General features: G+C 37.1%; 9 protein-coding genes across 9 annotated transcripts; 6 read left to right on the plus strand and 3 right to left on the minus strand.

Moving 5' to 3' along the window:
* Positions 1–611: 611 nt before the first annotated feature.
* BATDEDRAFT_26738 (uncharacterized protein) lies at positions 612–2,114 on the minus strand (the record flags this gene model as incomplete). The annotated part of the gene is made up of 6 exons (XM_006680686.1): positions 612–1,035; positions 1,120–1,286; positions 1,379–1,546; positions 1,655–1,744; positions 1,809–1,882; positions 1,970–2,114. 6 exons carry the CDS (start codon positions 2,112–2,114, stop codon positions 612–614), a joined length of 1,068 nt encoding a protein of 355 aa, XP_006680749.1.
* A 1,200-nt stretch (positions 2,115–3,314) lies between these two features.
* On the plus strand, positions 3,315–4,835 carry BATDEDRAFT_90725 (uncharacterized protein; the record flags this gene model as incomplete). Its single annotated transcript, XM_006680836.1, has 1 exon — positions 3,315–4,835. The coding sequence occupies one exon, from the start codon at positions 3,315–3,317 to the stop codon at positions 4,833–4,835; it is 1,521 nt and encodes a 506-aa protein (XP_006680899.1).
* Positions 4,836–7,924: 3,089 nt separating this feature from the next.
* Positions 7,925–8,691, minus strand: BATDEDRAFT_26739 (uncharacterized protein; the record flags this gene model as incomplete). Its single annotated transcript, XM_006680687.1, has 2 exons — positions 7,925–8,083; positions 8,260–8,691. 2 exons carry the CDS (start codon positions 8,689–8,691, stop codon positions 7,925–7,927), a joined length of 591 nt encoding a protein of 196 aa, XP_006680750.1.
* Positions 8,692–9,065: 374 nt separating this feature from the next.
* On the plus strand, positions 9,066–10,130 carry BATDEDRAFT_90726 (uncharacterized protein; the record flags this gene model as incomplete). The annotated part of the gene is made up of 1 exon (XM_006680837.1): positions 9,066–10,130. The coding sequence occupies one exon, from the start codon at positions 9,066–9,068 to the stop codon at positions 10,128–10,130; it is 1,065 nt and encodes a 354-aa protein (XP_006680900.1).
* A 491-nt stretch (positions 10,131–10,621) lies between these two features.
* On the plus strand, positions 10,622–12,271 carry BATDEDRAFT_26741 (uncharacterized protein; the record flags this gene model as incomplete). Its single annotated transcript, XM_006680688.1, has 4 exons — positions 10,622–10,807; positions 10,885–11,794; positions 11,864–12,053; positions 12,124–12,271. 4 exons carry the CDS (start codon positions 10,622–10,624, stop codon positions 12,269–12,271), a joined length of 1,434 nt encoding a protein of 477 aa, XP_006680751.1.
* Positions 12,272–13,073: 802 nt separating this feature from the next.
* BATDEDRAFT_90522 (uncharacterized protein) lies at positions 13,074–13,963 on the minus strand (the record flags this gene model as incomplete). The annotated part of the gene is given in 2 exon segments (XM_006680907.1): positions 13,074–13,415; positions 13,427–13,963. 2 exon segments carry the CDS (start codon positions 13,961–13,963, stop codon positions 13,074–13,076), a joined length of 879 nt encoding a protein of 292 aa, XP_006680970.1.
* A 2,710-nt stretch (positions 13,964–16,673) lies between these two features.
* BATDEDRAFT_26743 (uncharacterized protein) lies at positions 16,674–17,458 on the plus strand (the record flags this gene model as incomplete). Its single annotated transcript, XM_006680689.1, has 2 exons — positions 16,674–16,908; positions 16,995–17,458. 2 exons carry the CDS (start codon positions 16,674–16,676, stop codon positions 17,456–17,458), a joined length of 699 nt encoding a protein of 232 aa, XP_006680752.1.
* Positions 17,459–19,078: 1,620 nt separating this feature from the next.
* On the plus strand, positions 19,079–19,786 carry BATDEDRAFT_90729 (uncharacterized protein; the record flags this gene model as incomplete). The annotated part of the gene is made up of 1 exon (XM_006680838.1): positions 19,079–19,786. The coding sequence occupies one exon, from the start codon at positions 19,079–19,081 to the stop codon at positions 19,784–19,786; it is 708 nt and encodes a 235-aa protein (XP_006680901.1).
* A 613-nt stretch (positions 19,787–20,399) lies between these two features.
* On the plus strand, positions 20,400–22,094 carry BATDEDRAFT_90730 (uncharacterized protein; the record flags this gene model as incomplete). Its single annotated transcript, XM_006680839.1, has 2 exons — positions 20,400–20,559; positions 20,629–22,094. 2 exons carry the CDS (start codon positions 20,400–20,402, stop codon positions 22,092–22,094), a joined length of 1,626 nt encoding a protein of 541 aa, XP_006680902.1.
* Positions 22,095–22,167: the final 73 nt, after the last annotated feature.

Here is a 22,167-nt window from a genome sequence, read left to right on the forward strand (position 1 = left end):
CTCACAGTATTTGGTGTGTTGGGTGATGATATCAACCTGTAGTCAAGGTTTGACTATCTGAACATGTCGGTGACTTTTTACCAACTGTGTGCAACTCGATGTCCAATATCGAGTCATGTCATTGGTCAATTGATTGGTTCAATTCATCAGTGGGTTTGCTGGATCCATGTGGTGTGCAGCACTTTCAAGAGTATGTTGAATCTGTTGCAGTATTGTAACTTTGTAAACGGATCAACATACTAACCTGACCATGATTGTGGTGGTTATTGCAGTCGAGTCGTAAAGCTTATTCTGGTAATCATTGATGGTTTCAACAATCATTTGGACAATCGTTTGGATGTCAGGTTACGGTATCCTGATTGACAACTCGACTCGGATACAACTTATTTGAACAATTACTGATCAATGGATTGGACAATGAACTAGCAATCAATCAACACATTGACAGATTTGTCATTCCAAATGGAAACAACGACAATCCAGTTGTAATCCATATTGAGCCTTGAATTCAAACAGTCGTGAATTAAATCATTAATAAACTACAAAAACAGTCCAATATGCCAACTCGCATTTATCCACAACTCGATACGTGATGTTCAAATGTCTAATATTCAGACTGTGCTGATTGCAGTTGTGGTTACAATTGTGGTTGTGTAAATATCAATTCCATATTCTCGAAACACCTTGATCATCTCGTCCTTGTTTGTAGATTTCTGAATCATGTCGCTGACATAATCAAACAGACGCAAAGAGTCACCCATATTGACATCATACACTGACATCGTCAATTGCTCAAAAACTAACGATCGTACAAGCGATACAGGAAAGTCGTGCATTTTGGATGCAAACCTTCCTGCTATCCAGATCATGCGCATTTTTAATGCAAAGTCGTTGCTGTATCTGACACACAAGTCACTAAACATTTGAATCAGACCCGACCTTATCAACTCGGTTGCAATTGCTTCACAATCTGCATAGTCGCAAAAGTTCTCAATAGTATCAATACTTTGACCAATCACTTCTTGATCGACACTCCTGTATTCATGTCATGTCAATCCAACCATGTCAAATTTACTAATTGTAATGACTGGGCACATATTCATGCATAACACCACATACCTGAGCGTATTGACTATTGCTGGAATGACACCGCATTCCACTGCTTTTACTGGGTCATGACGATGAATATTCCAAAACATGGTTTCAAGATTTTTGATAAACCCAACAGCAACTGAACCACTAGATGATTCCAGTCGTGAAATAAGTCTTGATACCACGATGCCAAACTAATGATATTGTTCAATGTCAAATATACAATCAACAAGACATGACAAGACACTGCCCAAACTGATCCAATATTGTATCATTGTAAACATACATTTTCATCGTCAACCTCACTGCAAACTTCCAAGAACAGGTCAATCGCCAATTCGAGCACTTGTTGATCAGGCTCGTGAACAATAATCTCAACCATTGGCTTGATGTCAAATTGATCCTCTTGACTCCAGCGTTTATATGTGTACAACTCTGTACATGATTTCATCGCCTATATGCATATTGACACTGGGTGAGTTGAATGACAATCATTTGGTCAATATCAATCATGACTTGCCATCATTTTGACTTGACGACTTGGTGATTGCATGCATTGTACAATTTGGTTGCTTAGTCGTTGAGATACTTTAAACTGATCATAATAGTATACAATACTCAAAAATACTGCAGTAAACTCCATTACTTTGATCTACACAACACATGTTGATTAGTTTAGTCATGAACAGTCCATTATTGTTACAATATATGAATACCTGTAAACTGGGTCGATTATACTCCAAATACTTGGTTATGATATCTTGCAGTTCAATACTCTGTAAACGATGCACTACATTTGTATATCATGCCATTTCAAACCAACACAAAGTCAACAACAGATTGAATTCATCAATAACACAATGACTATTAAACTTACTGCAGTTATGTTGTTTCAACTCCAGTAGCAAGTCAAGCAGTCTGTCCCATATTTGTCCAGCCTTGTGCAGTTGATCATCCGTTGTTAACAGTTTCAAATCTTCCAGGCGTTGGATCAACTCTTTCATGATATCAACACAATCCATGTTTGATAAAATTAGTAAAGTTGAATTTTGATTTGACAATTTCATTCATGCGAATGTCCAACAATTGCCAAGAATTGTTCATGTTTGGATTGTTGTCAAACACACAAACGAGTTGTTCCATTTTAGTATTGTTTTGATCAGTTTTTTGTAACAAAATTGGATTGTTATCAAACATGCATTTAGAAATACTGTAAATTAATATTCTGAATGTGATCGTTGTAGATTTGGTTCAATAAACAAACTAGTTTACTACAACACATGGTAATGGATTACTAAACATCATCATAAATCAGATGGACTGAACTGGAATGAAATGATATCAATGAAAATCGCATTACAAATAGTGTGTGGTGATTAAACCATCGAGTATTTCCAAATACAAACTTGAATGAAAAGTCTTGCCACAATACTGATCAACTGTATTACTGTTTACACTGTGGTATTATTGATGTATTGGAATATTTGGTGATCAGATACACAATGATAATGGTAGTACAACTCATGGCAGTTGTACAAACCAAACGTGATTAAAGCCAATAATAATGTCAGACAAGATTGGATAATGAATTAGCGTGTAAATCATCAACATTGACCAAGATTGATTGAAATGGTGAGATTGGGTTGGATGGTGATGAACACAACACATGTGTGTACAGAGTTGTATTGGCAACATTGACAGTCAAACACAATACATGAATGTAGGTTCAAACTTGGTGATCGTACAATGTATGATTACTAAAAGTGCACAATGTGTAGATTCAACACTATAGTCTGATTGTGTCGTATGATGATTGTTGTATATGGAACACGCAATGCAGTCAATGTGTAATAACCATTGTATATTGCAATGCAGAATACAAACATTGTTGGATGAATACGGTTGTAAATCAAAGCGTTTGCGGTTAAACAACACTCATGAAGGGTGTGCTTTTCAACATACCTGATCAAAGGGTTGTAAAAGCATAATTCAATCGACATGATCATCAAATTGATCAAATTGATATTATGAATAGGGAGCATCATACTTTCTAGTTTGATAGTTGCTCACTACAAGCAATCAAGTAACCCTGTGTTGTTGGTTAACCTATAAGGGTTAGGGTTGGTTTGATATACAAAACATACAAATACAATCGAGTGTGTCCAGTCCTATAATCGACACTCTGTTTTTGTATTAATTGTTTAAACCCATTGATTGGTTTGATGAAATTGGTTGATATTTTATTCGTACTGACTGCGGCAGCAACCGCTAATGCAATACTGATACCGATTGATAACAATGGTTCACCCCAAGCATCAAGTACTTCGAGTCAAGTGTCTGTCCCAACTGATGAACCCGATCCAAATACTTTGGACGACTTGCAAAGTATAGTGGATGCAGTTAATTTAAGCATTCTTGACGAAGACTGGAAATACCTATTTGATCCGATTGATCCAAACACATCCAATGAAGATCGGCAACAACCAATTGATCAACCCAGTTCAGATACTTCCAGCCAAGTATCTGGTACAACTGATAAACCTGATTCAAGTACTTTCAACCAAGATCAGCAACAACCAATAGATGTAGCTGATCCAAGTACTTCCAGACGAGCTCAAAAACGGCCGATTGATGAACACGGTTTAAACATTTCCAAACAAAGTCAGAAACAATCGATGAATCAAGCCGGTCCGAGTGCTTCCAAACAAAGCCGGAAACAATCAACTGATGAACCCGGTTTAGACATCCCTGACAAAGACTGGCAACGCTTAATAGATGAAGTCAATTCAGACACTTTTGAAGAATGGAAAGAACTGTTTGATATAGCTGGTTTAAATACTCCCAGTCAAGTTTCTGACCCAATTGATCAAGTTGATCCAAACACTTTTGACAAATACCAACAACAACCAGCTGATCAACCCAGTTCAAGTATTTCCGATCAAACTCAGCAACACCCAATAGATGCAACTGATTTAAATATTTCCAACAAAGATCCACAACAGCCGATTGATCAGTCCAGTCCAAGCACTTCCAGTCAAGGTCGGAAACGGCCAATCGATGAAACCAGTCAAAACACTTGCAGTCAAGCGCCTGGTTCAACTAATGAACCCAGTCCAAGTACTTCTGACGAATACTGGAAACCACTATTTGATATAATTAATCCAAATATTCCCAGCCAAGACCCAATTGATGAACCCAGTCCAAGTACTTCTTGCAAATATTGGATACCACTATTTGTTATAATTAATCCAAATATTCCCAGTCAAGATCCAATTAATGAACCCAGTCCAAGTACTTCCAAACAAAGTCGGAAACGAAGAATTGATCAACCCATTCCAAGTACTTCCAGACAAGACCAACAACAACCAATGGAACAAGACCAACACCAACCAATGGAACAAGGCGAGTCGGGCAATACTGTTCCAAATCAAGCGACTGTATTAAACGAACAGGATCAGAGAACCTTTAATCGTATAAAGAAAAGGCTTGTAGCGTCTAAAAAGATTGCAAAAGAAAAACGCGAAGAATATCGTGAATATGCAATCATTGGATTGGAACACAAACTAGTATTAGCAATGGGAGAAGAAATATCAGGGTCAACGTACGATCCAAACATTGAAGAGAAATTAAGAAAAGAGTATATAGTGGAAGGCAAAAAAGTACCCAGTATCAGACAAGAATTGAAGATTTTTATGAAAAGGCGTGGTTTGGAATTTCAAGAGCCGGACTCGGATTCAGATTGATAAATTTGATTTTGATTTTGAATAAATTTAAACTTTCTGATATGTGTTGATATTTGTCGAGTATTGTGAATGGGTCAACAGCCATATCATTTATTCTATATTGTGTTGGGTATTACACCAACAGTTACTGGATTGTTGATTGATACATTGACACGGTTTGTTCCATATACATCAATGACATGATAACAACCAGTGTTACTTGCAAAATGGCATATTCATAAATACTTTCAACAATATACTTTGAATTATGATGTTTCATGCATTCAATAATATCATTTCCGTCAATCAGATCCAAAACAATGTCAATGTCCATATTAATCATGGATTGATTGTTACCATTAAACAATAATGTATTATCTGAAATATTAAATTGAATTGTCTTTTCAGTCTACATTTTGTAGCATATACCCAAATTGAATATCAAGCCAATATCCAATGTTTTGATTGGTGATTTTTCGGTATATTTTGCATCAACTCCATCACATTGGTGAGCATGTGTCTTGCACTGTATTGTATTGTATTGTATTTTGGGTGGAAAGGATGTTTGTTGATATATCTATTAAACTGTCGCTTTAACTTGCTTGCTTGGTTCCAATGCTCTATTTGTAGTTGAATCAGTTGCTTGTACGCCTTTGTTGCTTCAACTCGACTCCTGAATCCTTGGATACGTTTTGTAAACCGCAACTTGACTTTGACGAGTTTAACATCAATATTCACCATTGATCCAATCATTTTCATGATATTGTTATTGAGGGTTTCCTAATGGCAACAATAAATCAACGACAAAACTCAATCCGAGCATCTCGTAATGGACTTTGTATGAGCCAATTGAACCACTATTTTCGTCCAAATCAGAATTACTTTGTAACAGGTTTCCAACAGGTTTCCAACATTTTCAACGAGTTTAAACAATAATAGAAAATAAATCCAATCCAATTGTTTGTTGATACCATTCCAAAATGTATTTTCTTGGGTTTATTCAAAACCACCACAATGACATTACACATCACAAGCACATCCTTAAGATCCAAGTATCTACAAACTTTGGTCGTGAACTCGGTCTTCATCAAACCTAAAAACGGTCAAAAGTATCATGTTGTTGAACGAAATCTAACCAACCATCTTGTGAAAGTAGCAACCCACTATTTGTGCAATGATATTGAACCTATTACTCATGAAATCATACCTCGATATATGCTCAAGTCGGACAACCCAATCAAAATGGATCCCAACAAACTCTTGAAATCAAACATTCAATTCCTTGATGAAAAGTATCATTCAAAATCAATACAAGTCGCTTTATCATTGAGTCAATGAGTTACTGAACAAGAGTTACTACAAGACATTGTATTGTATGTATATTTTACATTCTGGCTTAGTACTTTGATCAAAAGTCATCATCACACTGTAACGGACGCTCAGATCAATGTAGACCGAATGGCTCATCATGTATTTAGCGATTTAGATGTTCTTGATAAAGTGATGGAAAAACAGCACACATTACAGCAGAAATTGTATCAAATGGTAATGAGTGCCGATGTAGACGCCAAACATGTTAAATATATCATACTATGAATCCGTAATCTTGATGGAACCCAGCACCATTTCTTGGGTCAAGCAAATGCTGGAAAAACACATCCAGTTCATCGTTTGCCATATTGACACTTGGCTTGTTGTATCTGATATTCCAAATCTACCGCATCCAGTGGTATTGTTGGTGAATCATCAATTACATTCAATGTTTGATAGTTATTGTGGTATTATTTTCAAACGATTTGCTGATTTGAGGTAGCCAGTAAGTTATCATGATTGTATTGTTTGGATTTTGGCAAATATTGATTATTTTGAATAACCATTGACTATTTCCTATTTTGAATACTGGTGTCTGGCCATGGGATATGATGACAAATGACTTTAATGTGTTCAATTTCAATTCTGATTGGGATTCCTGTTTTCATGCAATTGGTCAACGATTTTGAATATTCATTTCCGTCGACCCAAAATACATTACATTCAGTTTTGAAACAAGTCTTCAAACAAGGTTTTGATGCAAGTTCTGTACAATAGTCACATCCTGTTGTTCTGGATTTGCAATTCTTGTCATGATTGTGTTTTGTCTACAGAAATACTGATGTTTTACAATTATCATGCTCACAATTAATCATTTGTGATTTGATGGTTCTTTCCAGCATCATGTTGTGTAAAACTCGGACAGTCCTACAAATCGGACAGTTCCACTGGGTTCAAGATATACAGGATATACAAAGTGATTGGCATCCTGACATTGAATCAAAAGTGTTGTAACAACTTCATGGCAAATGGAGCAAGTGAGTGTTTTGATGGAGTTGGTAGCTTACATGGATTTCATTGATTGTGATTTATAATAATCGTACAGAAAATATAATATTGTATTTTGACTATTATTGATTGACATAATGTTTGATGTTGGACGATACAATCGATACAGTCGATACACAGATTGAAAGAAAGTTGTTCATTCAGAGTAGATTAACAAGTGATTTCCACAACGATGGACATGATTGACATGATACCGAGTTGTCCCACCACAGTGTAAAAAGACTGCACTATCAGTTCCACGATCATTGGTAGCAACATCATCATTACTGGAATATGAATGTGTCATCAATTGATGAGAGATTGTTGGTTGACAAACTGTCTCACTGCAATGGAAAGAGACATTTGAGTTGCTTTCATTATTGCTTAAATTCAAAAGTGTCAGCAACAACTGTTGGTATTCACACTCACTACAATGACAACTATTGCTGTAACAGAAACCAGTCTCTTGTAATGAATACACAACTTTATTGAACATTTTCAATGATCAAAATAGCACTCGAGTCCATCCATCTCTCGATATTCTTACTCTGGTAATCGACAGGAGTGCAGCCATCGTCATCATCATATGGACAATATTCATCATCAGATTCTACACCACCAGCCATACACCAAATGAGACATGCTGTCTTGTGGAACTCTAGTGCGTTCCTGTTTGGTAGTCGAGTGAGATTGTTGTGAATGAAATACAATGTCATTTCACTGTTGGATTCGACTGTTTGTCGATTGTCAGTTTATCTCTTTTGCCTTGTTCTGCGGATAACTTTCAAATCTTCAATTGTCTCAATCCACTTCTTGTGCTTGTCACTTGTCAGATCATTGATCACTTTGATCACCAGTTTGTCATCCACTACATCCACATATTGCTTTAGTTTACCAAATTGGTCATGGCACTTGATACACAACAACAGTCCGTTCTGTATTTGATGTTTCTGCGTCAAGCCAGATCATTGCAATATGGATGGTTTGTTGTATGCCATTCCAATGTTCTTTTGGGATATGATGTGTGCTCCTTGAAGGACAACTTATTCCAGCAAAACAAACAGACTCTGTCTCTCTTTTCAACCACCTTGTTAAAGTCCTTGTGCTGTAGCTCACTCACTTTTGCAACATAGTCCAGATCATCAGCAGAGTTGGTTCTTGATGTTGGGTTTGATGAAACTGGAGTGTGACAGCTGGATGAATCGTTGTAGTCTTTGTGGAATGGCAGTATGTAATACCCAAACATGTCATCAATGAATGTACGAGGATGTTTTGGGTCTGCCAACTGGACCTTGGTTGAGAACTCTTGCTGCTCTGCAAATTGGTTGGTAGTCAGCAGGTTGTGCAGTCGAGTGATGTGTGAGGTTTCTCCCTCTTGGATGATTCCCAAAAACAAACCTCGTTTGTTGTCATCCTGCCATTCAGACTTGACTCTCTGTGTTGGTATGGCTTGAGTGCTGATTTGGTAATATTCATTCAACAGTTGTGTTGTTGCTGTCTTTGTTGTTTCAATATTCATTTGATGTTTTTTGACAAAAGAATGAAACTCGAACCAACCAAAATAATTGCAGTCAACAATCAAATTGGACAATATTCACCAATAATCTTTTAAACTCGTACAGTTTGTACAGTGTTGTCATAAAAGTCATGGTTTGACACATTTTCATCAAGTTATCAACAAGTTATCAACGAGTATCAACCAACAAAACTGGTCTCGTTGGTTGATATACTATTATAATGTAATCAATTGAGTTGAATTGACACTCGATTGAACAATACAAATAAACACAAAGTTGCTTAAACAATATTCAGTGTGAATTTGTCTCATTCTTCACACAATATTAAATTTTGAATTCAAGTCGCTTTTTTTTGTTTCTTTTCTTTCAAATTGCAATGGAAAACAAAGTATTCTATATCAAATATCTTGACAATCAGTCAGTGGAAATCGAAACTCACTTCAATGGAGGAGACGTGGAAAGGAGAACCCCAATTGATAGTGTTTCGAAACTAATTGCAGCTTACAAGACTGCCACCACTCCCCTCCTTGACAATGTCCCTGTTGACGAGCTCACTCTCCATTATGTGGTGAATGGTCCAGCCATTGCTGGGAATACTCTATTAACCTCCATTCAAAATCATATTGGTTCTTACGAACATTCATTAATCATTAAATCCAAGAGTGGTATTGATGCAAGAACCACTTCACTCATCAACACTACCGCTATTGCTTCAGATCCAATGCAACTTGATTTGTTCTTGCCCTGCCCAATCCCCTTTTACAACAACATATGCAACGCTGTTGAACAGGATACATGGCTTTTGTTTGAACAAGAGATTCCCTCATCTACGTTGAAACGACTCTTTATTCGGGACAGTTATAAATCCATTGCATCAAACATCAAGCCCGGCATCAACAAAACAATCATCACAGGAACTCCTGGCATTGGCAAGTCTTTATTTCTCATCTACTTATTGTGGAAGTTGATCAAGCAAGGAAAACGAGTGCTATTCATTTATCATCCAGACACTATCTATTACGATGGTCAAGGCGGTGTGTTTGAGTTAACTAGTCTACCATCAGTTGTTGACCACACATTTTGGGCATCTGACTTGTGGTGTTTGTTTGACGCCAAAGGCAAAAACGCAGCATATCTAGATGCACTTCCCTATGAAAGGTGTTCATTTGTGGTGTCGACCTCGCCAAAACGAGAACTAACCAACAACTTTAAAAAATCCCTTCCCCTTCAGATCTTTTACATGCCATTATGGACTAAACCAGAATTGGAAGCCATTGCACTCGATTTTGCCATTGATATTGACTGGCGCCATCGCTTCAAAGTCCTTGGTGGAATCCCTCGACGTGTCTTGGAAGATACAAGTGGTGATCCAGTAGAATTACTTCAAAATGTATGTAGGCAATGCGAGCTTGATGGCTGTATCAAAGAGATTGACACATGATCACACATTGACAGATCAACAGATTACAGCTAGCGACAATCTGAATCAACTTTGGATGATATATATTTATATTTCAACAACCATTTCGACATGATTTGAATTGCTCGGACAAATCAAATACATGACCAATTGAACAATCAGTCAAACATTTGGTATACAATGACAGTATATGCTGTAGTGATGGATTGTATGTGTGATGATAATTATCCATAATCAGGGTAATGATCTGACACTACCTGATTGCTGAATACATCACCGCAATTGGAAATATCAACGCAGCATAATACCGAGGTTGATTTTTAATACTAACAGCGATGCTTGTATACTGATCCACCCTACAGGGTGTTTTTGGCTTTGCCCACCCTATATGGTGTATTTGTGTTTTCTGATCAGATTTGAAAAGTGCTGATTGTCACCCTTGAAACTGCCGTTGTTATAAAACAGCAGTCATGTATCAGATTCAACCCATTTTCATTACAATACTCGATACAATGCTGATTACTCTAGAATGCATTCTACTTGCGTTACAGGCGGTTGCTGCAGTTCGAATTGCATTAGAATCACCTTTTGAAATTGACAGTCAATCAAACAATAGGCTATCAAAACGATCACCCGTTGAATTGGGCCGTGATGCTGATCAATGCTTCACAATGAAAGTCAATGTTCATGGAGTTGATGTATGTATCATGTTATGGATTGTAGTTTGATATCAATTTGCACCACGTTTAATCAATCTCACACTTGTTTAAAATAGTTGAATTTACGAGTCGATTCATCAATCTCCGATATAATTGTACCACTTCCTGGTTCAAGCAACGATATAGGTTTGGCTATACAAAGTATTACAAGTGGAAACCCCGTTAGTATAAAGTACAAAGGCAAAGAGTATAGAGGAGTTACATCCACAGCCGTTGTGACAATTCCGGGTACTAGGATAACTGACATCAGTTTACCAGTAATAGCATCTGAAAGACAATCGGCAGATTCGGTTGGTATCGATCCAGAGTTTGATGGAATGTTTGGCTTTGCCTATCCCTCGTTGTCAAAACATCATTCACGAATCACTGCAATGGATGCTTTGTACAGCAATGATGCCATTCCCAATAACGAGGTTAGTATTCAACTATGTCCGTATGAAATGCTTTCAGATAGCTTCATCAATATAGGAAACACGGACATAACTCCAAAATGTGGAACGAATGGAAGGAGTGTTGCATGGGTAGACTCACCACCAGACGGTCGCCATACTGTCAACATCAAGAGTATACTAATCAATGGCAAACAAGTGGATCTGCCTGCTGAATTCCAAAAAAACCAAGGAAAAGATGGACGTACTCTGTACTCGGTTATACAAACATGTTTTACATTTATTCATTTCCCTAAAGTAGTCGTGAAAGCGTTGGTTGATGCTATTGTTGGTAGTAATGCAATCACTGTCAAAAAAACTATGTTTAGTAACAAAATCAACTCGGAAGATATTGATGAAATATTTTGGAAACATTACGCAATGATTGAATCCAAATATGATATCGATTGGAGCAGGCTGCCGTCGCTTACAATTAAAATGTTTGCTCAAACTCCCGTAACTGATGACAACTACAACTCCGTTGTAACAATCAAATTGGGTTCCAAAGATTATATGCAAAACATTAACTCTAAGCATGGTAAATAGTTGACAATTGTATGTAATGTGTTGTTTGATTAACCTGACTAATATAAATGTTGGATTATAGTTTGGTTTACTGTAAGAGTTGGTTCAGATGATTATTCAATTCTTGGCATGTCATTTATGAACCGACTTGCAGTCACATTTGATTTACAAAATAAACGCATTGGGTTTGGTCCTGGATGTGGATGCGAACTCTCGACTGATGGATATCCTACTATTTCGGATCATTATCAAGTGCTCTGGCCATTACCACGGTAAGTTGTTTGATATTGATATGTGGATGTGTTAATTGATACTGATCATGAATTTGATGTATACTGTTAGATTGCCTGAACAACCAAGTACTTCAGGTTCAGATGGCACATTTATTCGCAGGAGGAAACCAACAACTACAACTAATCAAGTAGCTGTGCCTGAAAACACTCACCACACTGTCAAGAGTCACAAACATACTCTCAATAAACTCGACTGAATACAATTCATTATAGACAAACTGATACTATATGTATATTTAATGTGGTGTGTTCATGTTTGATTGTGTGATATGTCCAAGCCGTGCATGTATTGGATCAGTTGAGTGTGTATCGTAGTTGTTTAATACACGATGATCACGCATACTATTGCATTGGCAATACATGGTATGGATTGAATCCATCACTGTATATCTGGATGATCATGCCAATATTGGATGCGCAATATCAACAGTTGGAATATGGTATACTGCTGCAAATACCATGATTATCACATTCCATTAGTATGTGTGATCATATTACACCAATCGACCAGTATACGATCATTGGATACATCAACATGTGCATAATGGCCATATTGTTGGCATTGTATATTCAACATGTGATACTTGACACACGACAAAGTTGATACTGCGACTGATGTGTGTGATCAGTCAGGCTATTGATACAACCATTTTGACACCACAATCAACGAGTCAAACCAGTCAAATTGGTCGGATCAGATATCAACACACATGACTATTATTGGTATTGGTGTTGCATGTGTCAATACGACATGACAAGCAATATCATATCGACACAATACACACATTCATGTCAGCATCATCAATGTGTACAACTATGCAATATATAGTCAACTGTATTGTATCGTATTGGAAATACAAGTGTCAATGTACAATATGATATGATACCAACCAAAACTGTGTACAATAATCAGATATAATGCATGCACATACAAATTTATTGTAAATTAAATAAAATGATAATTGAATCAGTTGAAACGAGTCCAGATTAACATTCAAATCAATTGGATGGATCGTCACGTCTGGATTTCTGAAAGAATGATCCAAATCTAGTGATAAACTTGGAGGAAGCTCTCCGCATACTGAAAGTGCCCTTCCGATTGAATTTATATCCAGATTCTTCATCCAATTCTTCATCCGATTCTTCGTCCGATGATTCCAAATCTTTGCGTTTTCGTCGACCACCAGATTTTTGATCAATACTCTCATATTTTAATGATTGCTTTTCAATGTAATCATTAACGGAAGGCGTTTCTTTGATAAGCGAAGATTTGTAAATAACTGTTACAACATCCAGAGGGGTTCCGAAAATGAGACGCACAATCTTTTTATCGGTCTCCCACTTTTTTCTACAAGAAGACCAATCTTGAACTGGCACTCATCAAAACTTTTTCGAATTTTGTCAAGTTTGGATAGTTGTTTTTCATGATCAAGCTTAGTCTTCCGAATTTCAATATAATATTTTAGGCTGTCATCGTCTTGAGATAGGTATTCCAGAACTTTAAGATCTTTTTTGAAGCCCAGTACCACGTCATATTGACTGTCATATCGAGATTTTAACGGCCAATATATCTTGCTTTGCTGATTACGACCATCCTGTATCTCTGCGTATTTGTCGAGTAAATGCTTGACGTTACCTGAAAGTGGATCATCAAGAGCACCCAAGCCTATACCGTCTGGATTAGCATCTATCCAAAAATTATATTCGACACCTTTAAATACAGTGGGAATGCCGGTAAAAGTGTTATCTTCAGTACTTGTAGTTGCACTGGGAATGAATGTTGAAATGCCATCTTCATCATCTGTACTTTCACTGGGATCAACTGGATTGGAAACTGTGACCGAGCAGACAGCAAGGATTGATGACAGTACGGCAATTGAGAATTTCATTTTGGTGGTTGGTTGCGCAAGTTGTAATGTCATTCAACAAGTCGAGTTTTGAACTGTATTTATATCCATTACTGAATAAATGATATTAAAAGCATATTCCTTGAATGGTCGTTTTAAGGGGTTGACTTTATTGTCAGGGTTGAATGGCGATTTGTTGTCAATGCCAAACTTTGAAGAGTCTTCCTTTATATGTTGACCTGTAACCTTGGCTGGGCTGCTATCTGACCATACGCTCGAATATCATGTGGTTGGCTATGCAGTCCCACCCTAAAAATGGCTATGGTCAAGGGTTAGGGTTGAGAAATGAGTATAAACTGAGACTGGAATGAGTTGACACTCGGCTATTAGTTGGTCATCAATATGTGTTGTGATATTCCATACTTGTTAAAATAGCAAGTGATTGGCATGATTCAACGTACAAGCAGTGTGTAGTGAGCATCGGATGATACCGGTTTACTTGAACAAGAGTGCTAAACCCATTGGAATAAATATAATTTAGTCGTCTATTTCTGTACTACATTTTACACCCTTATTGTTATGTTAAAGCAATCAGACATTGGCCGTTTACGTATAGTTTGAATGGTTAGCGTGTATCTGTTGTAATATCCAAGCAAGATATCTAAGCTTCAACCCTTAACAAGCAAGCATTAGTACTTGCATTGGACACTCCCTAATTTATCATTTCCTCATTATCTCCATTATCACCCTTATGTTTCAATATCACTACTCTTACTTTTCAAAAAACCCAGCGTTACCAATATTTTATATAGCAGCATATTATATTATTACTTGTTGAAAGACTCGGTAATTTTTGTCTATCTTGTATACTCTACTTTTTCGATACACCTAAATTCTTTAACATGCTACACAACATCAAATGTCTGCAAAGGAAACAGCTGGAAATGGAATGTGTTTGTAGGAATAGAAAACACCATACACAAGATGACAGCAGTATTGCGTACATACAAATCAAAGTATGCTATCATGATTGCCAACGGATTGATTGAAAACAACTTTATATCCAACTTGCCCATCAACAACCAACAACTCTGTTGGAGTTTTGTGTAATCTGATTTATATTAATTTAAATGGAGTTGTGTGTATGATCTGTAACTGTTAGTAGTTGACAGAAAAGAACAAATCAAAAGTGTAATGGGAGTTGCACAATAATTCAGGATCAGCAGACTTGGGGTTTTCAATGATAATGAAAAGATGTAATAAAACAATAATATGTTGAAATAGTTTGACGAGTCATTTATTAATAAATATGAGTTATAGTCAGTCTTGTAGTAATTGATTGTTTGTATCTTGGTGACACAAACAAGTAGAATGTATGATGAGCAATCAGAAAAGTAAATTGATCAATAGGTGTAATTCCTATTGTTTACCAAGTCAAATAGTGGAGTTATGGCACACAAACATTGGTGATACGAGTCCCTTGGATCATCACATATTACCATTTAGTATTCTGCATGGATACTCGACACATTTGGTAGTCATACATTGTATGGTCACCAAGTTTGAACCCACATTCATGTATTGTGTTGGACTGTCGATGTTGCAATACAACTCTGTACACACATTTGTTGTATTCTGAATCACGGATACGATCGCAATCTAATTCAACAACAATCATGACACATGTCAGTAATGCAACTGTTGTTTTCATGCCAATCACCACCAACAACACCACTGTATTGTCAACCAGTCCATGACACTGACTGTTTATTACACACCAACACTGTTAGTGTTCCGTTTACATGACTAGACTGCAAGTTGTCGTATTCGTTTGTGTAGATTTGAAATTGTTAGTAATCGAGTTTTGACATTCAATTCGTGCTGTTTTTGTATATTTTTGTATATTGCTGGACATTCAACTCAACGTCTTGTTCCAAAGTAGACATGTGTTTGATGTCATGTTTGTATAATCGAAACAGGAATCCAGTTTGACAAGTAAATGCTGCAAGACTCTTGACAACCAGTCATGTACAGTGTTGAGTCGGATGTTCATACTATTGATAGCATGACAATTGACAGTTCAAGAGTTCTGTTGAAGCTTTTCTAATGATTGGCAATACTTTGAGTTGGCGTATTCAAGGTATTACAGTTGGCATAAAGTATTGATATTGCTGATATGACCATCAATCCATACTGCATTGAACAGGACTGCAACACAGTATCATATCACTAGATCAAGTGTTGAGGCAGAGCTGTTTGAAGGATTTTACCACTAATACTTGACCAGCTGTTGTGTGGATAAACCGTTACCCTATACTGACCGTAACCTGAAACTGAATGATCATGCCAATCGATCTTGACATATTCTTTAGTATATGGGTCAGGGTCACCAGTCCTTGACTATGAGTCCTGTTTCATTCAATGGTTGAAGAGTTGTGCATAAAACAGCCTACACATGAGTATATGCTATATGTACTTGAACAGCGGTAGAGTTGTTGCTGCATAAGCTCATATAACCCTTATGTCTTGATTATATATTTAACCACCATAAAAGTATGGTCCATATCCACAACTGACCCATTCATTACCAAGAATTGTCCTACTAATTGACAAGCTTTATCACATTCATTCTCGTCAACAGAATGAAATTCATATCGACTATTGTGTTGTCACTGTTGTCGGTGACAGTCTGCAGTAGTCATTAATCGTCCGTCTGCCAGCGAATCAGAATCTGTAAAAGAATGTTCAACACATGCAGCAACACACTGGTATTTGCGCTTCAACTGGAACAAAGCAACAATCAACTGAAACCAATCATGATGTAGCTCAGTCAACTATAGATCCTGATGATTCAGACAGTTCTGTTGAACAGTCCGATGAATCATCGTCATACTCTCAGTCCAAACAGTCAGATGATGATATATTTGACAACACACTATATGACGACGTCTGCCATCTTCCTAAAAATATATCCCAGAGAATGAACGGTATATTCTCACACCTCAGCAAAGGCTGGATAGAGTCGAAAAAATAATGAAGAATATGGGTATGGAAATTCCAACTGATGTTGGAGACGGATATCCGCACAAAATGAACGCCAAGACAAAGGAAAGAATACTAGAAGTTAAACAAAAGGAGCGTAGAATGAGCTCATCTGATAAAAAGAAATTCAAGAGACTGAAGCTAGGAAGATTATGGATGTGTCGCAAGTTTGCTCTTGAACCTCTTGAAGAAGAATCAATCAGAGTTGTATCTGAACCTACTCCAGAATTAAAATCCATCTTAAAACCCGGATCCACTTTTAAACCCCACGGCTCAAAACACGATCATTCTAAAAAACATCAGCAAAAGTCAAGTCACGATGTTGGTCCAAGGGAAGCTAAAGTACACTTTGTACCAACGACTAAAATTGCTAGATATTCAAGTGAATCTAGTGTACTGCAAGAATATGATATTCAACTTCCTTCATTACGTTCAAAGTTTAATAGATTCAAACGACAAATGCTGAGGTTCATTGGATATAGAAGGCATACTTGAACATTTCTACGCAAACCACCATAACTAAAAGTGTATAGTAAATCAATGTTTGGACACTAGACTGTTTGGTAATTCAATTTCATTGTAAAACTGGAATCACGCTATCAACAACCTCGTTTAGAATATGCTGTACTGCAGTGTGTATATATGATTTATACTGTCAATTTGCATTTGTAATGTAAGCATTCAGTCTTGTTTGTCCAATAAACACCTTGCATTGTCACCACCATTTTCATTGTAATAGTATGCTTGAATTGATCATATTGCACCAATCAACTACTGTGCACTGAATGTATCAGATGGTGTCATGAAATGGTGGATAGTATTCATAATTGAAGTATTGGCAGTCAGTGATTGAATGATACGATTAAATACCGCTGATCACTTTGTTGGTGACCAGTATCACATGTGGTCAATATCAATATGTTGTACAACAGTCATTCAAACAGGTTGGAGCATGCCACATTGTAGCAATGCAATCAAATTGGTACAACACATGCCAACATACATGTAGTGTAGTATACACTAGTAGTGATGATGCAACCAACGACATGCGTGGTTGTAATATTATACGTAAAACCACATGCTCATGTCCATGATTATGATTATGGGGACATACATCGTTACAATGATGGGTCAACAACAATGTAATGGAGCTGGATGTGCAATACTAAAACCATGTCCAGAATACGTGATATAACAACAACTTGCAACCATATTGATGTAAATGGACCACTAAATAACAGTGTTGGTGTGTAATAAACAGTTGCATTATTGGCATATGTCATGATTGTTGCTGAACTAGATTGCGATCGTATCCGAGATTCAGAATACAATAAATGAGTGTGCAGAGTTGTATTGACAACATTGACAGTCAAACACAATATATGAATGTGGGTTCAAACTTGGTGATCGTACAATGTATGATTACTAAGAGTGCACAAAGTGTAGATTCAACATTATAGTCTGATTGTGTCGTATGATGATTGTTGTATATGGAACACGCAATGCAGTCAATGTGTAATAACCATTGTATATTGCAATGCAGAATACAAACATTGTTGGATGAATACGGTTGTAAATCAAAGCGTTTGCGGTTAAACAACACTCATGAAGGGTGTGCTTTTCAACATACCTGATCAAAGGGTTGTAAAAGCATAATTCAATCGACATGATCATCAAATTGATCAATATGATATTGTGGATAGGGAGTAACATACTGTCTAGTTTGATAGTTGCTCACTACAAGCAATCAAATAACCCTGTGTTGTTGGTTAACCTATAAGGGTTAGGGTTGGTTTGATATACAAAACATACAAATACAATCGATTGAGTTCATTCAACTTTATAATCGACACCAATCTCGACACTCTACTTTTGTACTATTGTTTGGACTCATTGACCAATCTGATGAAATTGGTTGATATTTTATTCGTATTGACTGCAGCAACAACTGCCAATGCAATACTGATCCCGACTGATAATGATGGTTCACTCCAAGCATCAGTCACTTCCAGTCAAGTGTCCGTTTCAACTAATGAACCTAATCCAGGCACTTCCAATGAATACCAGCAAGAACCAGTGGATTTAAGCCTTTCCGACCGGATCCGGCAATGGTCAATGGATCAACCCGGTCTAAACACTCCCACTCAAGGTCAACAACCGACTGCAACTATAACTGGTCCAAATATTCTCAAACAAGGCCGAAAACGCATAATGGATGTGATTGATTTACTGATTTCCAGACAAAACCAGCAACAACAAATTGATGAAGTTGATCCAAACGCTTCCAAACAAAGTCAGCAACAGCCAATGGATCAGCCTAGTTCAAGCACTTCCAAACGAAGTCGGAAACGGCCAATCAATGAAATCAGGCCAAGCATTTTTAGCCAAGTGTCTGGCTCAACTAATGAACCCAGTCCAAGTGCTCCAAAACGAGATCGAAAACAACCGATTGATCAACCCATTCCAAGTACTTCCAGACAAGACCAACAACAACCAATGATTCATAACGAGTCTTCAAATACTAGTTCAAATCAAGCGACTGTATTAAGCCAAAAATATCAGAGAAGCTTTAATCGTATAAAGCAAAGGCTTGTAGAGTCTAAAAAGATTGCAAAAGAAAAACGCGAAAAATATTGTAAACATGCAGACCTCAAATTCAGTCAGCAGTTAGCGTTAGCAATGGGCAAAGAAATATCTGAACCAAGGCACAATCCAGACACTGAAAAGAAATTGAAGCAAGAGTATGAAAAGGCAAGCAGAAGAGTATACAGTATCAGACATGATCTGAAAGTGTTTATGGAAAGGCAGTGGTTTGAGATTTGAAGAACCGGACTCGGATTGATGGTTTGTCAATGATTTTGATTTTGAATAAATTTAAACTTTTTGATGTTGATATTTGTCGAGTATTGTGAATGGGTCAAAAACCATATCATTGATTACATACTGCATGTTTGTGTGTACTGTGTTGGGTATTATATCAATTGTAGATTGTGGACATATGACAGCATTGATGGTTGTCATTATTGGCAAGTGTGTTGCAGTTGATTGAAGATGTGATGGAATGAATCAATATTCGATTGTGTTGTTTATTAACAAGAAAGTGAGTGTTTATAAAATGGAAGAAACCAAGAAAGTCATGTGAATTCCAGTTCAAACGTCATTGTTGATGGTTTTTGATTGTTAAACTATTCAGAAATGTCTCACATTCACACACTACTAATGTCTCACACAATGCAAGTCAACACTCACACTAGTAATGTCTCACATTAATGAGACATTAATTCTGGTGTAAATTTGACTAATTTCCAAATATTTAAATCGTGTGAATTGTCTTGAAATATCCCAAAATTTTGTTATTTTGACTCGATTAAAAAGTCGATTTTTGTTTTACAATTTGACAAATAAATTGCTTTTTTACTCTTTTTCTTTTCATAAAATGCCAAAACGATTCCTCAATGTTGAATACGGCACACTTACTGCTGAAATCGATGTGACTGACTTTGAAGACCTGAGTGACGTTCATGATGCTATCAAGGCAGAGTATGATCCTGCTATGGCTGACATTGATGCTCCTCAACTGCAACTCTACACCAACAGTAACAAGAGCCAACTAATCAACACCTGGGCTTTACTCGACTCCCTTTCTCAATAATACTTTACTCAAGGAGGCTCCTGTGTTGTTATTGGTTGTTTACCTCTACCTCCAATACAACCTACTCAAACTGACCTAGGTCCAACATCTGCAGCAGCCTCACCCGCACTACTGGATTTTTGGACTGCTTTCACAAACTACCCTAACCCTCTTGAAGGAAACACTGTTGTCCAACTTCCAGCAGACGTATTCATCCTTGGAAACCATTCAATTGGATCATCCATTTACATCCGTCCTTGTTATTCTAAACTTCTTGAAAAATCACTATCTATTGTGCAATCTGCTGATATACGTCATTTGATCATCCTTGGAAATCTTGGAATTGGCAAGACATATTTTGGTTACTTTTTGCTGTTGCATCTTGCTCGCTCTGGTGCTACAGTCGTGTATGAGAGTGGAGCCGATCAAAAAAGATATCTGCTTACTTCCAATGGTGTATTCGAAGGAGGAAAGCATGCTTTTTGGCAAATCTTGGATTCTTCGTCAACATTCTACATTGTTGATGGCTCGGCACCTGTTGATGTTGATGTCAAGACCATTCTTGTTACTTTACCTCGTTGGGAAATTTGGCATCGGTTTTCCAAGGGGTCCTGCGACATTCGGTATATGCTAGTGTGGTCAAAAGAAGAATTGCATTCTTGTCGCTCAATGCTTTTTCCTACAGTCCCACAAGAATTGGTTGAAAGTCTGTATTTGAAGTGGGGAGGAATTGCTCGTTATGTTCTTAAATATGCATTGGTAAAAGAACAACAGAATTTTCTCGACAAAGCTTTAAATATTTCCAATATCGATTCAGTTGTCAAGTCTTTTGGTAAATATGGTGAAAACCTAGACGCTTCAAGTTGTTTGATTCATATATCAGTCAAGGATGGCTTTCACAGTGGTCCTTATCAGTTTGCTTTTGACTATGTGGTTGATGAAATTTACAACCGTGTCTATGCCAGAGACCGAGATCATCTTATCAGATTCGTTTCTGTTGCTCGAGAAATTGGTGAAACTGGTCAACTTAATAGGGTATTATTTGAAAAGCACGCTCATACAGTCATCGCTAAAGGTGGTTCATTCAAGATTCGTGATTTACGTACCAAGCTGGAGTCTACACTTCAACTGCCGATGGATCTTAGTACTTTGTTATTCTCCAACAACTCTCAAGTTCAAGACGCAACGAATTGCTATTTCCGTCCCATTAGCAATATTTTTGAATTTGTTGATTCGTTCATCAAGCCAAATCTACTTTTCCAAATGACCGGTGCCAAAGATCATCCTTGCAAACAGACTGGGATTTGTGATGTTTTGGAAATACTTGGTAATCCGTCAAAACCAGAACTGTATTGTGTTGTACCTCCTGATCGTTTTGCCTGTTTTACACGCCAAAGCTACCACGGAACAGATGGTCAAGTGTTGTCACAAAACGATACTATTGCGAGTGTTGAGAAGTTGACTCGATTTGTTTTGACGTTTGAACCATCTCATCAATAAGGTATGTAGACTAGAATTAATGATATTTGTTGGCCGCATAACGCTAATCCTAACTCTGTTTCTCGACCTCGTT

The sequence above is a fragment of the Batrachochytrium dendrobatidis genome, assembly GCF_000203795.2.
Source record: "Batrachochytrium dendrobatidis JAM81 unplaced genomic scaffold BATDEscaffold_10, whole genome shotgun sequence".
Classification (NCBI taxonomy): domain Eukaryota; kingdom Fungi; phylum Chytridiomycota; class Chytridiomycetes; order Rhizophydiales; genus Batrachochytrium; species Batrachochytrium dendrobatidis.